At 47.2% G+C, this 16,535-nt stretch overlaps 2 protein-coding genes across 9 annotated transcripts in view; one reads left to right on the top strand and one right to left on the bottom strand.

Moving 5' to 3' along the window:
• LOC146020126 (SEC14-like protein 5) overlaps positions 1-10,817 on the top strand; it is a 93,212-nt gene extending 82,395 nt beyond the window's left edge. For all 5 annotated transcript variants that reach the window (XM_083152986.1, XM_083152983.1, XM_083152984.1 and 2 more), the window contains exons 9-17: positions 2,103-2,292; positions 4,839-4,927; positions 5,297-5,367; positions 5,611-5,782; positions 5,919-6,053; positions 6,173-6,310; positions 6,742-6,990; positions 8,063-8,235; positions 10,044-10,817. In XM_083152986.1, the coding sequence (XP_083009112.1) occupies positions 2,103-2,292; positions 4,839-4,927; positions 5,297-5,367; positions 5,611-5,782; positions 5,919-6,053; positions 6,173-6,310; positions 6,742-6,990; positions 8,063-8,235; positions 10,044-10,146 (1,320 nt within the window). In that variant the 3' untranslated portion in view covers positions 10,147-10,817. The remainder of the gene's footprint in view (positions 1-2,102; positions 2,293-4,838; positions 4,928-5,296; positions 5,368-5,610; positions 5,783-5,918; positions 6,054-6,172; positions 6,311-6,741; positions 6,991-8,062; positions 8,236-10,043) is intronic.
• A 2,133-nt stretch (positions 10,818-12,950) lies between these two features.
• Positions 12,951-16,535, bottom strand: part of LOC146019438 (syntaxin-binding protein 4-like) — a 95,333-nt gene continuing 91,748 nt past the window's right edge. For 3 of the 4 annotated variants that reach the window (XM_083151974.1, XM_083151976.1, XM_083151978.1), the window contains 2 exons: positions 15,825-15,882; positions 12,951-13,659 (listed from right to left, as the gene is read on the bottom strand). In XM_083151974.1, the coding sequence (XP_083008100.1) occupies positions 13,539-13,659; positions 15,825-15,882 (179 nt within the window). In that variant the 3' untranslated portion in view covers positions 12,951-13,538. The remainder of the gene's footprint in view (positions 13,660-15,824; positions 15,883-16,535) is intronic. The other variant, XM_083151975.1, reaches the window with a different exon arrangement.

The following is a 16,535-nucleotide window of genomic DNA, read 5'->3' as shown; positions in this document are numbered from 1 at the left end:
CGCATAACCGCACATGCGCGGACCCCCCGGCTTATGGGTCAGTGCTTCACAGGGACGGGCTCATTTCGGAGCCCTGTCCCTGCACCCTCAAAATTGATAAATCCCTGTGATGTGATCGCATTTTACAATGTGATCCTGGGTGGTGAAATCAGCCCAGATCGCATTGTAAATGTGATCATGATAAATGGGCCCCTAAGCCTTTCTCCATGCCAGCTGTGTGACAATCACTGTCCTTGCTGTGTTGAGTTTGGACATACAGAACAGAGGCCTTGTGCACATGTGTCTGCTACTTTTTCTAATCAGAAAAAACTTGGACCAAATAATAAAAAGTGTTGATTTTATGCCCTTACCCCAACCCCTAAATACATTTTAAACCCATTGAGAACACATGGTCTGCACAGGGAGTTAAAATGTTCCCTAATCTTTCATGAGAATGTGGGTGGATCCCACTCCTTTTTATGGTAGATGCTGTATTATCTCTATAAGAGGTAGATTCTGCTGGATCCTATTAACTTAAAGAAATGGCAACTCGGATTAAAATGTATATAATAAAAACTTGATATGTGTGAAAAAAAATAGCGCTGTGAAATCAGACATGTGAAGAATCCATCCTCTGTCTATAATGGGACATCGATGGTAGTGCCATGTGTGCCAGGTGTAGTTCCAGCTGCTGCCAGTAAGGTGGCGATGGTGCAGTACACAGCGTGAATGACGTCACTGCATTGCAGCTACGAATTACACGGAGAGTCCGTCTAAGATTGGCTGACACAGTGGCGTGTGTCGTTAGTCTAGCGACTGGGACAGCCGCTCAGGCTGAGCCGCCACGGGTTCGAGTCCTCCTCCTGTGACCCTACAGATTAAAGTTAGGGAAGCGCAAGCAGTAATTAGTTAGGGACGCTGTCGCAAGGGCGTGGGGTGTAGCGCCTTCGGATCCGGGAGCAGCCTGAGTTTTTGGCTCTTCAATTTATTTATTATTTATTTATTAGCAGGAAGCTCAAGATATATTATGTACACATAATATTAAACCGGGAGAAATAAGTGGGGAAGGACAGAGTCTGCTAGCGGCGCACTTGTCAGAGGCCGCGGATTTAGGAGGGGAGGGCAAGTGCCCCCCCCCCCTGTCATTTCTGTCACTTTTTTTTTTTTTACTTTTTTAATAAAAACGTCCTCTCTTAATGCTGCTGCCGGGGCTTGATGTAATTTTCTACTGACTGCCCCGGTGCAAGAATCAGAAGAGAGGAGGAGCTGATTATGTGACCCGCTGCTGCCCGGCCAGTACTCCCTCCAGGTGATGAACCTAACACGCCCAGGTCCATGGGACCTGCTGCCGCAGGCTCCTCTGAGGGAACCGCCGCAGCAACCACCTCCGTGGGATCCGCCGCCTCAGCCACCATGGGACCCCCTGCCATAAGACCACAGCCGCCGCTGCCTCCTTGGGACCTGTTGTTTCCTGGCACTGACCATCGGAAACCCTGCTGCTTTAGGTACACTTGTAGTGAAGAAGGGGAGGGTGGAGGGTTCAGCACAACAAGCATTGGGGGGGGGGGGGGGGGGGGGGGGCACATAGCATACCTGTCTAAACCCTCTCCTCTCCCTTTCCTCCTCTCTCTCTCTCTCTCTCTCTCTCTCTCTCTCTCTCTCTCTCTCTCTCTCTATCTCTCTGATTCTCTTTCTCCCTGAACTCTCTCCTTCTCTCTCTCTGCTGCCCTCCACCTGTCTCTGTTCTCCTCTCTCTCTCTTTCTCTGCTCTCCTTCTCTGCTCTCCATCTCGCTTTGCTCTCCTCTCTGCTGCCCTCATATCTCTCTCTGCCCTCCATATCTCTCTGTTCGCCTTCTTTCTCCTTTCTTTCTCTCTCCACTCACCTTCTCTCTCTCTCTCTCTCTCTTTGTTCTCCTTCTCTCTCCCCATTCTTTGAGAGAGTGTGCAGTGCCCCCCATGCAATCCCAGCCCCTATAATGGTGCCCCCCCCCCTATCATTTTCTTCTGGATCCGCCCCTGTCAGTCGTTGATTAGTGACAGCCTCAGACCTACTCAGATTTGCACAGGCGGCAAAGTGTCTTATATGTTCCAATATTTGTCTATGTCTGTGCTCCTGGTACAGATCCCAAAAGATGACCACATTCTGCGCTTCCTGCGAGCACGTGACTTTAACATGGAGAAAGCTCGGGAGATGCTATGCCAGTCCCTGTTGTGGCGCAAGCAATACCAGGTGGACTACATCCTCCAGACTTGGCACCCGCCCCCTATCCTGGAAGAGTACTACGCCGGAGGGTGGCATTACCACGACCGAGGTCAGTACTGTGTCCTGTTGGGTTTAATAACTAGCAGCATGCCAAGGCTTAATGAGAAACCATTCAGAAATCTAGTATACAAAGCTTCCCTACGAAGCTGCCTACACTATGACATCAGCAGATCTGTCAGGGTCTAATGATAATGATCCTATGCAGTGCTAGTCAGACAATCATAGCAAAGGTCTAAATGGCTGTATTGGCTTAGTATAAATGTGCACCTTTGAGCAGTGTTGGTAAGTAGCCACTGAGTACAGTATCACCTAGGGGCTACTTACGGGCGCAATGCTGTATTGGTCATAGACCTCCTATACCCCAGGGCCACATTAATCCTCCATTCCATTCTGATGGAAGATTGGCATATTAGATCAGATCAGGGGCAAACGCAGGATTTTCAGAAGGGGGTTTCCAGAGAGGGGCGGAGCAAAGCACAGAGATGGGCACTTAGGTGACCCAGTATATGCCGGGTCAGTTAAAGTATTATAGATAGACCAAATGTATATAAATAACAATAGTAATATATATATATATATATATATATATATTTTCATTTATTTGATCACCAACACTATATATATATATATATATATATATATATATATATATATATATATATATATATATATATATATATATATATATATATATATATATATATATATATATATATAGAGGGGCGAATTTAGGGGTCAGGCCGCCCCTAGGCACAAAATTTTTGGCCGCCCCTTAGATACCCTGCGCAAGTTAGAGCCCCTTAGACACACTGCACCATTACATATACATATACACAATAATGCCAGGGGCGGATTTAGGGAGGAGGGCGCCCCTAGGCACAACAATAATGTTTACTAAGTAGGACAGTTTATAGGGGCAGTATCTGCATGTCCTATCCATTTACACTCTATTTAAGATGGAATATAGTACAGTACAGTGGATATTTTGCAGTAATTGGTACATTTTGGGCTGACAGTACTATCACAGGCATCCAAGTGCCGCCCCCAAACATGTGCCGCCCCTAGGCCGGTGCCTCACGTGCCTAATGGGAAATTCGGCTCTGTATATATATACACACACACACACACACACACACACACACACACACACATATAACAGCAGTGTAGACCCCTGGGCATAGCAATGTATTGGGGCCGCTACCTATCCTCCAGCGGTAGGGGTGGGGGTGCTATGAGCAGAAGCTTTGATGTCCCACGGGTGGTAGGGGGTATTATATCAACCGCTCAGCATGTAGGGCCTGGATCAGTAATTTCCACTTATTACCCCTTTACTGCACAGATGGTGGGAGAAGGGGGCATTGGGCTGAATGACGGGGTCCTGATACATAACTTCCAGGATTGTACAGGATGTTTAATATGCAGAGGAGGGGTGTATAGTGGAGTCGGCTTATTATTCATAATTTTCTGGTGGGAGGACAGCTTGCTTGACTGTAGATATCTCCAGTTCCTGGAACTAGATTTCTTAGCTTTTAATGGGATTAAAAACTAGAGAATCCCACCTACCAAATGGTATTGGGGACTAGGGGATCAGAGTTCAGGAGGCAGAGCAATCCGCCAACGACTATATAAAACTACATACCAGGTGTGTGGAGTTGGAGCAGTAACCAGCTGCTGGAAGGCTGATATCTCTGGTTCTGGGAACAGTAGAGACAAGCTACTAGTGTCCTTCGAAGGGAATGGGATCATTTGTCAGACTGCATTTAGGTCTACAGTCATTAGGTCGACCCCACTAGGTCGACTGGCAGGAAGGTCGACATGGGCCAAGGTCGACATGACTTAAGGTCGAATTTGCATAAAGGTCGACATGAGGAAGGTCCACTGTTTTTTGATCCGAATGTCGACACAGTCGACATGGACACAGTTGGCAATGAGAATCGGACCCTCGCATCGCTCGCTTCGCTCGCAATGCTTCGGGCACGGTGCCTCGCTGCGCTCGGCACACTATTTTATTCTCCCACCACGCCCTAGTGGATGGTAGGGCATGAAATACCGCCTGTCAGCACATGTCGGCTCAAAAAACAGTGAAAAACCCATGTCGACCTTATGAACAGTCGACCTTCCTCTTGTCGACCTTTATGCAAATTCGACCTTAAGTCATGTCGACCTTGGCCCATGTCGACCTTAAGTCAGGTCGACCTTCCTGCCAGTCGACCTAGTGGGGTCGACCTAATGACTGTAGACCTAAGTTCATTCTAATAGATGACCGCATCCCCTTCGAAGGGGGAGAGTCCCAGCTTTTAGAATATACCCTCAGAAAGTTAGACAGAAGCTGAAATATCTGACTGGGAAGAGAAATTAACAGCCTTGGATGGGGACCAGTGCTTTGAAGTCAGATATCTCTGGTTCCCCAGGGCCGATTTTTAAAATTCTTGTACCCATGGAAAGAGGGGACCCTCAGCTTTCAGACTAGGACCCTTAGATTCCTGGGGGGGGGGGGGGGGTTCTGGGTACTCAGAAACCCCCCCTGCGTGCGCTACTGCAGATATACACCCAGCTCTGACATCAACCTAATGGCTCTGGTTATCTGTATTGCAGATGGTCGCCCCCTGTATATCCTGCGCTTGGGGCAAGTGGACACCAAGGGCCTTCTGAAGGCGGTGGGCGAGGAGGCTATCTTACGTCACGTGAGTGTCTGACGTCAGAGACAACCAGTTATTGTCACCCTTATCAGTACATCCTTCTTTATAGTGTGTGGATACATGATTACCTATTCCTAATGCTACAGGGAGGGGCTTGTGGGTTTGGCCTACTACTCACAACTAGTACAATGATTGGGCATAACCCAAAACCCACCGTTTCATGGATCGAATGCAGCACTTTATTATATTATATATATATATTTTATTATATACATAATACAAATGTGCAGAAGATGCCATGTTTCAGGAGTGCTGCATAAATAATATCACACATAAGCCCATTTTGGGACTGGGGATGGTTGGGATGGAGTCATGTTAGTGCATTACAGATGTATATTGTATTTGGTGTGACAGGTTCTCTCTATTAATGAAGAAGGACAGAGGCGGTGCGAGGAGAACACTCACCTGTTCGGCTCTCCAGTCAGGTAAGTGAGTGGGGGTGAGGGTCAGAGTAGGGACTTGGGAGCCACTCATTCATATCACCATGTCAGAGGAGAAAGTACCAACCAATCATCTTTACCATCATTTTACTGGGTGTGTTTCAAAAATGACAGTTAGGAGCTGGTTGGTTGTTACTTAATCTTTGTCCACTTTATCTCTCTTCAAGTGTTGATAAAATCGCCCCATAAATGTCTTTACTTATGCTCCTTCTTTATCTTCCATCCTAGGTCCTGGACATGCCTTGTGGACCTAGAAGGACTGAACATGAGGCATCTATGGAGGCCTGGCGTGAAAGCCCTGCTCAGGATAATAGAGGTGATTGAGGCCAATTACCCAGAGACACTGGGAAGGATGCTGATAGTTCAGGCTCCACGAGTCTTTCCCGTTCTATGGACGCTGGTAAGCAAACTATTTCTAGATAACCTCTACAGTCTTAGCTTTTCTTCTGTCCGGCTTCTGAGCCACCTCACCCCTTCTACTGTATCATCACCGCTAGAGGTCCTCACGCTGAGCTGATCTAAACCTTCTGTCCTAGGTCAGCCCATTTATTAACGAGAATTCCAGGCGGAAATTTCTGATCTACAGCGGCAACAACTACCAGGGTCCTGGTGGGATTGCTGATTACCTGGACAAGGAGATAATCCCAGATTTCCTTGGTGGAGAGTGCGTGGTAAGAATGCAGTCTTTATTCTAAAAGGGAAGAGTGGAGAGCGGCCTAGGACCCATCTAGGCATAGAATATAAATGATTTATGCACTACCTATAATGAGAATTTTGTGGTACCCTATAGTGCAACATTCCAGAGGGAGGACTGGTCCCCAAATCATTGTATCAGTCTGATGATGATGCAGAGACGTCTGACCATATCCGGCTGTGGACTGAAACCATTTACCACTCTTCTTACATCTACAAGGGAGCACCACATGAGGTACGTGATGGGGGCAACACAAGTGTCCGAGATTAGGAATAAGTGCTTTTCCCATGCCTGATGTCATACGTAGACCGATACTCAAAGATTAAACGGCTGTATAAATAAAAAGTCTTAGAGGAACATCAGTTCATTCAATTCAGATCAGTTAAATGCGATGTACAGGAGATGGCAAGAGTGACATAGATATTATACACCAGGACACCAAGATGGCTTAGCATACTAGAGGGCTGAGTAGGGATGGGAGGAAGGAGGCAAGGGGACTAGAGTCTGGACAAGAGTAGACTCATCCTAGCACTGTCAGAGACTAGGCTTTCCCCTAACCTCCTGTCTTCTAACCAACCTATGCCCTGCAGTACATTACTATAGGGATAATGATATGAGACCCCCATTGTAACTATGACACCTTCATGCCGTGCTGATTCTTGCAGCTGACTGCCGAAATCCTTGAGGTGGAGTCGGTAATCACCTGGGACTTTGACGTCCTCCGCGGGGATGTTGTGTTTAGCCTCTTTCATTCCAAGAGGGCACCAGAGGTCCATCAAAAGGACTCCACCTCTGTCACCGCTACTACTACCTCCTGCAACAATGTGCAGCTGATCGACAAGAACTGGGTCCTGGGAGTTGACTACAGGAGGGTGGAGGCGCCGCTAGTCTGCAAGGAAGGGGAAAGCATCCAGGTCTGTAACGTCTGATTCATATTGACTAACTGATATGTAATATGCATTATATGCTTAGGTCCATATGATTACAGAAAAAGGCATTGGCAGGATTAGGAATTACTTCTGATCCAGTACCCTGTTTATTATGGTTTGTTTGACTGTAGTGCAGTACTTGGTTGTAGACTGTAGGTGTCACTGTTGCAATTCATTTTCTGCATGAATACTCTGGTCAATGGACCTTATTAAGGTTGACTCGCCTTGTGAGTCCACCAGACCCCGCCCGCCGCCTGCAGTGCCCCCCCCCCCCCTCCTCGCACTTCATGATCCCCCCCCCCCCGCGAATTCCTGCACAGCTGCGAATGGATGATTTGCATAATCATCCACTAACAGCCGGGAAGAAATCATTCTATGGTTGACGACCATCAAATGAATTCTTCAGAGCTCGCAGATCAGAGACATCTCTATGGTGTCTCTGTTCTCCGAGCAGCCTGTGAGGGAAGCAGGCGGACAGCTGACATCCGGTGATGTCAGCTGCCCGCCCCCGCAACTGTGTCACCGGGCGACTACCATGGGAATGCCCAGCATTGTCATGGCAACGCCCATGAAAAGCTGGGTGTTCCCATGGGCTGTGCTCCCCGCCACCGACCAACGCCCACCCGGCCACACTGCTAAGTGCGAGCGGGATGGCGAACATGTAGTTCGCCATGCCCGCTCGCACCCTGCATCTTCACATGCGCAGAAATGCCCATGCGCATGAGCAGACGCAAAACGTGCGTATGCATGGGGGCCCAAACCAATCCGAATAACCCCCAATATGTAAACCTGTCAGTATGAATGTAATAAGGTGCTTCCAGTGCCTCATATAATAAACAGCAGTTGTCCCCTAACTCTGTGGGCAACCAATCATAATCTTCTTATTATTTAGCACCTTCCAGAAGATAATAGAATCTGATTGGTTGTCCATAGCAACATCCCATCTGAAATAGAACTCCCATCTTAGTAAATGTCCACATTGTATCTTAATAATGTGTATAATTCCTGTTTTGTGCTGTGCACACTCCCTTACCCAGAACCCTCTTTGTTTTCCCAGGGTTCTCATGTCACCCGCTGGCCTGGGTTCTACATCCTCCAGTGGAAGATGAACAGCTCGTCATCGGGGTCCAGCATAGCCAGAGTGGACGACGTTCTGGCCTCGCTTCAGGGAACCAGTCACAAGTGTAAAGTCATGTATTACTTCGAAGTGCTGGCATCAGAGGACTTCAGGTAATGAACATTAAATTCAATGATAAGCTGTGACTTTAGCAGCAGATAGAAATACAGTATATTTTGACATCGATCTGCTCTTTACCTTATGTTAGTGAGTTTCACTGTATTCTGGAGTGACCTAGATACTCTGCCTGAGGCAAAAAGGTAAATTACGCCTCTCTCACCACTGACACAGGCACACAGCCATATCTGTACTAGCAGAGAGTGTCAGTCACTGCTTTCCTCACAATGGGGGAGGGTTATCAAAGTTTGTAGAGAGATAAAGTACCAGCCAACCAGCTCATGGCATTAATCTTTCCCAACTTTATCTCTCTCTCTCTAAGCCAGGAATGGACAAACTATGCCCCCAGCTGTTGTAAAATTACAAGTTCCATCATGCCTTGCCACAGTTTAGCTATTAGGGAATGCTAGAACTATGGCAAGGCATGCTGGGATGTGTAGTTTCACAACAGCTGGAGGGCCATAGTTTGCCCATGCCTGCTCTAAGCTTTTGATACATCTCCCCCAGAATCTTGGCAAATTCTCACAGCTGTGTGTATTATAAATGGCTTCTCTGTAACGTGCTGCCCCTAGCTGCGACTGCATCACTTTTACTTACAACAAGCTGCAAGCTGACATCAAAGACCGGCCCAAAACACACCTTGGCATACCCACAAAATGCCATGTTTCCTCCACTAAACAAAGGCTTCCTGTCAGTCAAAATTATTAGTAATTGTGGGCCCATAGTTTGAAGAAAGAATGCGCTCACTTTGCTTCTCCCATATTCCCAGACACCAGGTAGGGGCACACCCCTGGAGCTCTCTTATTTTTTATCTATAGTCCAGGGATAGCCCCGCCCCCTCATGACATCAGTGACCTGTGGCCTCCTCCCCGGCTCCCCACATGTAATGACCCACTTATAAATCAAATAGCGGTAGCAGTGTGGTCCCTATTGTCAGCAACTGAGGCCTAATACTGCCGTTCCAGCTTTAGCGAACCTTTCTGGGCATAGCGGGGTCCCCACATACGCATGACTCACCAGCCGCATTAGGTTGCCCGCAGGAGTGCAGAGGACACAATGCTGAGAGACCGTGCTGGAGAGGTAAGTAATGCTGTATACCAGCGCTATATTTGTTCGTATAATAGTGATACTAAAACGGAAAGGGGGTGGTATGGGGGTCCGACAGCCTGGATACCAACAGTCAGTATCCCAACATTGGACTCCAGACTGCCTGTGCTCCGACAGGGGGGCAAGCGCAAAGAAGAACCTTGCGGGCTCAGTGGCTCGCTTCACTTGCGACCGGTACTATTCTCTCTCTATGGGGGTCATGGACCCCCACAAGGGAGAAGAGCCCATCAGTAAAATTTCCATAGTAAAATACGATTTTTACTATGCCAAAATACAAATATTCATATTTATGGCACATTAGTCAATTAGGAATCACCATTCTTTTGAATGGTGATTCGTATTCGTATTTTCAGATTGTGTATGCATTCGTATTGGTAAGTACAAATACGATTGTGCCATAAATACGAATATTTGTATTTTTCCATAGTAAAAATCGTATTTTACTATGGAAATACGTTTTTTTTTTACGAATTCATCTTAGTAAATTTCCCCCTGTATCTATATTACCTTGTTTTTGCGTGTAATACGCACATGCTTCTGTTTCTTAACGTGCACTATCACATTCACACAGCAGAGGCCGCTATTGGGTCTATGAGGGATGCATAAAGGATAAGGTTAAGAACTGCAGTTGGTAGTGGCAGAAAAGTGCCCGTGTTCATCTTGCCAATAATGTTTCTGATTTTATTTTGTTTTCCAGGGGGTCTATGTCCAGTCTGGAATCCTGCAGCGGCTTCTCTCAGCTTAGTGGGATCACAACCAACTCCAACAAGTCTTATAGCGGTTCCCTGATCTCCAGATAACATAGGCCGCAGGGACCCTGCTCCCTGTAACAGCTGGACCATACGCCCACATATGGCCTTGTTTATCTGGACAGAGGACGAGCAGCTCCCCTGAACCCAGGATGTGCCACCAGCAAATACCTGTAACACAAGCTCATGGAAAGTGGAGCAGTCGTAGACCACAGCAGCGTTACAGACCCAGGGACCTCGTGGAGATATCACTGGAATCACAATCGTGCTATTTATTTAAACTAAATACCAAGGAATAACAGGGAAACCACTAACTCTTCACCATGTTCTTCATAAGCTAGCTTGTTAAATTATGACACAGGTGCTACCAATAACATGGGCGACGGTCACAGCGGTGCCACCACTAACATGGCTGACAGTCCCAGCGCTGCCACCACTAACATGGCTGACAGTCACAGCAGTGTCACTGCTAACATGGCTGACAGTCTCAGCAGTGCCTCCGAGTTGTGTGGGGATTTTGGATGAGTGCAATTACCAGGTTATCACTGTACAGGGCCTTCTGCGATGGCTGTAGGCCTGATGATTATAGACTTTAATAACTGCCAGCACTTTTAGCTCTTTTCTAAGTCTGAAACTTTTATCTATCTAACTTATTTACTTTGGCCTTTTTCAGATTGACCTCAGGCCAACATTTCGTAATGAAATAAACTGTAACTTGACAAGTTGTCTTTCATCCTTCCTTTGTTGTGCGCCCAGGTTTTGTGTGTCTGATATTACACCAGCAGGGCTTGTGGGGCTAATGCTGAGGCTGAAGCAGCGGCGGCCATGTTTGCATCTCTTACCGCAGACGCATTTTAGGATAATGCCGCTAAAAGCCCTTTCCTAGTGTGCATGCTGTTATATATGAATGTGCACAGACTAAGACACCCACTGAATTTACATCTCTGTACATAGGTAACACCAGGGCTGCCACTCGGAATTTTGGGCCCCCCCTCCCTTCACTTACCGCCCGACTCATGCTGCAGGTCCAGAAGCACAGGGTTCTTCAATGCAGGACACCGGCGGACAATTAAAATGCAGCACTGGCTGGGGAGCCAATCCGAGCTCATGTACTGGCAGCTGCTCTGATTGGCTAACGGTACATGAGGTCTGGCTCAAAAGCCGGGGCAGCTTTTTAATTGGCCACCGGCGTCCTGCATTGAAGAAGCAGGCAGCACAGCGGAGGCAGTAGGGGGGGAGGTTACGGTGGGCAAAAATTAGCCACCTGGGCCCTTCCATAGGCCGGGGCCGGGACAGCTGTACCCACAGCACCCCCCTGTTTGCGGCCCTGGGCAACACTACAAAATCGCTGCCTCCGCGTGCGTGTTTTTGCCATCCCCGTTACCTCCCTGTCTCAGCCGTGGAGCAGCCTGCATACTGCCTTTGTGACACAAAGCGGAGACTTTAGTGGATTTAAGCTCACCCGGGCAGTGCAAGCTTAAATGCCGGCACCAACAGCCGGACATCCCCAAGTGGGGCTACATTTGAATACGGCCCAGAATCAGTGATCAGTTGCTGATGTTTCCCTAATCTCATGCAATGATCGCATATTTACACATTATTATGTGCAGCCTTAGTATAACCCATGATTATCATAATATTTAGCTCAGTTTAACATATCATTACATATTTTGGTGGTTAAAGCTGTTTTAATTTTATATATTTTTATATATATATATATATATATCAAGGAGCAAAGGGTACCTGGAACCGCGCCCTAATAACTGAAAGCAGCACCTCTGGGGGTTCCCTGTTAGCTGGAACCCAAGGCAGATAGAAATACAGAGTCAGAGTGCGCTATAGTGAAGTACACAATTTTAAAAAACAGATATTTTAATAAAAAAAACCTCAGAGTTGGCTTAAGACACATACAAGGTTACATAGTCATTTTACAGAGTAATTTCACACAATGTGCAATGATCCAATCATGTGACAGGGGCCTGCCACATGATTGGATCATTGCACATTGTGTGAAATTACTCTGTAAAATGACTATGTAACCTTGTATGTGTCTTAAGCCAACTCTGAGGTTTTTTTTATTAAAATATCTGTTTTTTTAAATTGTGTACTTCACTATAGCGCACTCTGACTCTTTCTGTAATATGTATATATATAATATGATAAAGAGGCAACCTGCCTCGAAACGTTGGTCACCTATATTGGTGTGGTCTCATCATTTGCGAGTGCCGCCGCCCCCCACCCCCCTTGTGTATATATATATATATATATATATATATATATTCAATAAACGCAGGGGGTCACTATAGGACTTAAAATTGCAAAAAAATTTCATTTGGGGTCAAGGGCGTATCGTTGACCCCAAATAAAAGTGTTTTTGCACTTTTAAGTCCTGGAATGACGCCCTGCTTTTATTGGATATTTGTGTGTACCCTAGAGGTACACAAGGGAAGGCACCCAGGCCAGCCATTTGTAACACTATGGCCATTATTCAGATCTGATTGCAGTACAAATTTGTTTGGAAAATGGGCAAAACCATGTGCACTGCAGGTGGGGCAGATGTAACAAGTGCAGAGAGAGTTAGATTTGTGTGAGTTATTTTTTTTCTGTGCAGGGTAAATACTGGCTACATTATTTTTACACTGCAATTTAGATTTCAGTTTCAACACCCCACCCCACCCAAATGTAACTCTCTCTGCACATGTTACATCTGCCCCACCAAACAAATTTGTACTGCAATAAGATCTGAATAAAGGCCTATGAGAAGAAAGTTCATTAAGTCCCCGTTCCCCACACACACAGACACACACACAGACACACACACACACACACCACAAAGTATAAAATAACGTTGCTACTTTAAGTAATACAAATGTTTATTCTCGATTTAAAGCAAAAATGAAAAAGTCTGGTCCAGTCATGCACGGTCGAGAACCCTCCAGGCATGGTGCGGATTTAAATATAGAGTGTCACAGAATAATCTATCCGGAGACATGACCGCGGCGAGCAGGCGTCTGCGACCCATGTCTTATGCTAGTAGACGATGTCGCTGATGAACTCACTTTGATCCCGGAGTGACCCGTTCTCCTGTGATTAGAAACTAGCAGGAAAGGAGCTAAGTAACATGAGAATAAAATGAGGGACCAGTGATATTGCTGCCCATCTGCCATTGCTTTCTGTGTAATACCACAAGTCTGTGGATAAGTGGTCCCATCTGAGCAGCCTCAGTGGAAGACATAGTTACACGTTTGTCCTGCGCTGTACGCAAAAGAGCAGCAGTCTTGGCGAGTTCACATTCTCTCCGTTCCTTTATAAGGACCTAGGAAACATGCTTTGGAAAACACTGTTCTCATAACCGTAAGTATCCCTCCAGCGCCCGGCATCCATCTACTTGTCTCTCTCCCACGTCACTGTCGTTGTGCCACACTGTCCCAGTCAGGGTTGTCCTACTTAGGTCTGTCTTTTGACGCTTTGGCTGGGTACAGTTGCTCTTCGCTGCGGCTCAGGTTGTGTGTGGAAAGCGGGGATGGCGGTGAGGGCCAGCTCACGTTCTCGCTGGAGGATCTGCTGGAAGAAAAAAACTAGATTATGATACGGAAGTGGCAGTAATATACTGTATGTGGGAACATCTGGGAAATGTGACTGATAAATAGAGGTCTTATACCTGTAACACAAACTGGAACTTGTGTATTATAAGCAGGGGTTAAAGTGGGGGAATTTGGTGTAACTGAGTTCCACCACCTGTAATGGAAGGGGGAACTGAGTTCCACCACCACAGCCATGCACAGTAATTCCAACAGAAAAACCTGTCCCAAAGTCCTCCTTTTCCAGCACAGCATATGTGAGGTAATGCCATCACCAGTGCAGAAGTGAAGAACAGCCACAAATGGGGGGAATGCTGAAGACAGGGTGAGAGCGGGTTGGAGGAACACAGAGAAGGAGAACCTGCTGTAGGGACACATGGCATAGAGCTGCTGGAGGGACAGAGACAGATATGTGTAGAAACTGAGGACATTATGGGGGAAATTTGTAAAAAAATAGGTGTATTTGTATCCAGAAATACACTAATTTTTTACATTTACTATCCCGAAAATACAGCAATTCGTATTTGTATTGATGTGCTATCAATGCGAATACGAATTGAAATATTTTCGGGATAGTAAATGTCAAAAATAAGTGTATTTCTGGATACAAATACACCTATTTTTTACAAATTTCCTTTAGTAAATTTCCCCCTATATGTAGAAACGGCACTACTGTGGGTTTTATGTGTAATGTGTATACTGTGCAGCATAACTTGAATAAGGGGCACTACTATATGGGGTACGATGAATCAGGTGCACTACATACAGTGTAATGTGAATATGATTGTGCTACTGTGTGGCGTAATTTGAATTGGGGGTACTATTGTGTGACCACACACCCCTTCCTTGTGGGACCAGTATGGGAGGTACAGCACAAATGTATAGTTTGCAAGGGGTGCCAAAAACCATGGCACTGGTCTGGGCTTCGCCTAATGGGGGGGGGGGGGGGGGTGGTGTCAGGGGAAATGAACATGATGGCATCAATAAATTGACCATGATGTCACACATTTACACAAGAATGATTTCCCACACAGCATTATATGGACAGAGGCTGGTTTCACACACTCCGGCTCCTGCCGGACGGTGAAATCCCGCACGGCCAGGGAGCCGTGCCGCACACATTAGTTGTGAATGGACACTATTGTGTCTATTCACACAGGACGGCCACGACCCGGCCGCACGGTTGCAGCCGGATCCCGCCACTGGAAGGGACGGCTGCCGGGCTGTGGCCATCCCCTCCATGATAAACCACTGTGTGCGGCACGGCTCCCTGGCCGTGCGGGATTTCACCGTTCCGGCAGGAGCCGGAGTGTGTGAAACCAGCCTTAGGATCTGATGTATTAAGCCTGGTGAAGTGATACAGGGCGGGATGTTGTAACATCCGCGGCCCCCTTCGCCGGCTACCGCATTATTAATAACGGCATATGCTATAACATATGCCGTTATTCATGCAAGGGACAGCTCTTGCGGTAAGCGCTGTCCCTTGCGATGCGGTGCCGGCGCTGGACTTCCGGGTCTGTGACCCGGGAGTCCATCTGCGCATGCGCAGACCCCGGCGCCGGCAGCAGGGCACGCTGGGAGGGATCCGTGACGGATCCCTCAAACAGCGCTGCGGTAAGAAGCCCATAGGCTTCTGCAGGGATTCGCCAGCTTTAGCTGGCGATTCCCTCCGCAGCGCTGACACTGCGGAGGGGGCATATAGCATATAGAAATGCGGTAGAAACCCCGAAAACGGGGTTTTTACCGCATTTCTGCTATATAGCATCCCGCCCACAGTGTCCTGTGTAAGGAGCTAATTGGCTCTATATACTAACTGTCATTTTCCAAACTTAGCCTGTAACTTGACAGATGGGAGCTGATTGGCTGGTGCGTTATCACCTTCTACTTTATAATTTCACCAGGCTTAATAAATCTGCCCCTAAGGGGGTCTATATACTAAGCCCTGGAAAGAGATAAAGCAGAGAGTGCTAAAGTATTGGCCAACCATCTCCCTACTGCCATGTTACAGTCTGTGTTTGAAAATTGACAGGAACTGATTGGCTGGTACTTTATCTCCATCCACTTTATCTCTCTTCAAAGCTTAGTAAATAAACCCCTTAAGGGCTAACAGCAGTAATGCCATCCTTCCAGCGTTACCCCAGCACTCACCCGCCTTGGCAGGACCCTCTGTTTTGCCTTTGGAAATCGCCATAGGAGAAGGGACAGGCTGAAATGACAAACACAATTCAGCTCTCAGCACAAAGGCCGGGGTAGTATAGGAACATTGGGGTACGCTGGCTGTAAATGGGGATATAACGTATTGTGGTGTGGAGAATAAGCCCCTTTATATGCATGTATAGCATTTCCTACCAGCTCAGATCAGTGGCATAACTGCGGAGTGGCTAGAATGGCAAATGTACAGGGACCCACAAGAGGGTTTGGGTAGAAACTGGACTCAGACAAGACCCCAGAATGCCGGACCGGGCTTCAAACTCTGCATTCCGGAGCTTGCAGTGTCCGGTCCGGAGGGTGTCCTGTCCGGGGGTAGGGGGGCTTCACTTGACAACTGTCAGAAGGGAGAGGAGGAGGGGGAGAATAAAGCCTCCCTGTATGGTCTGGGCATGAAGCAAAAACCGAACGGTCCGGACTACACGGGGAGGCTGTAATCTCCCCCCAGCTATCACAGGCATCCCCCCCGAACAAGACACCCCATGGATGCTGGACACTACAAGCTCTGGAATGATGTCCGGTCCGGTGTTCCAGGGTCTTGTCTGGGTCTGGTTTTAACTTAGTCCCCCCACAAGATGAAGTGGGCTGCCCGGATATTTGTACACTGAAGGGCAGATGTATTATGTACATAGCAGTGGGTATGTGTGGACC

The sequence above is a fragment of the Crinia signifera genome, chromosome 7 (assembly GCF_055691185.1).
Source record: "Crinia signifera chromosome 7, ASM5569118v1, whole genome shotgun sequence".
Classification (NCBI taxonomy): domain Eukaryota; kingdom Metazoa; phylum Chordata; class Amphibia; order Anura; family Myobatrachidae; genus Crinia; species Crinia signifera.
The sequence above is the reverse complement of the archived record's forward strand: the minus strand, read 5'-3'. Positions and strand labels throughout refer to the sequence as shown.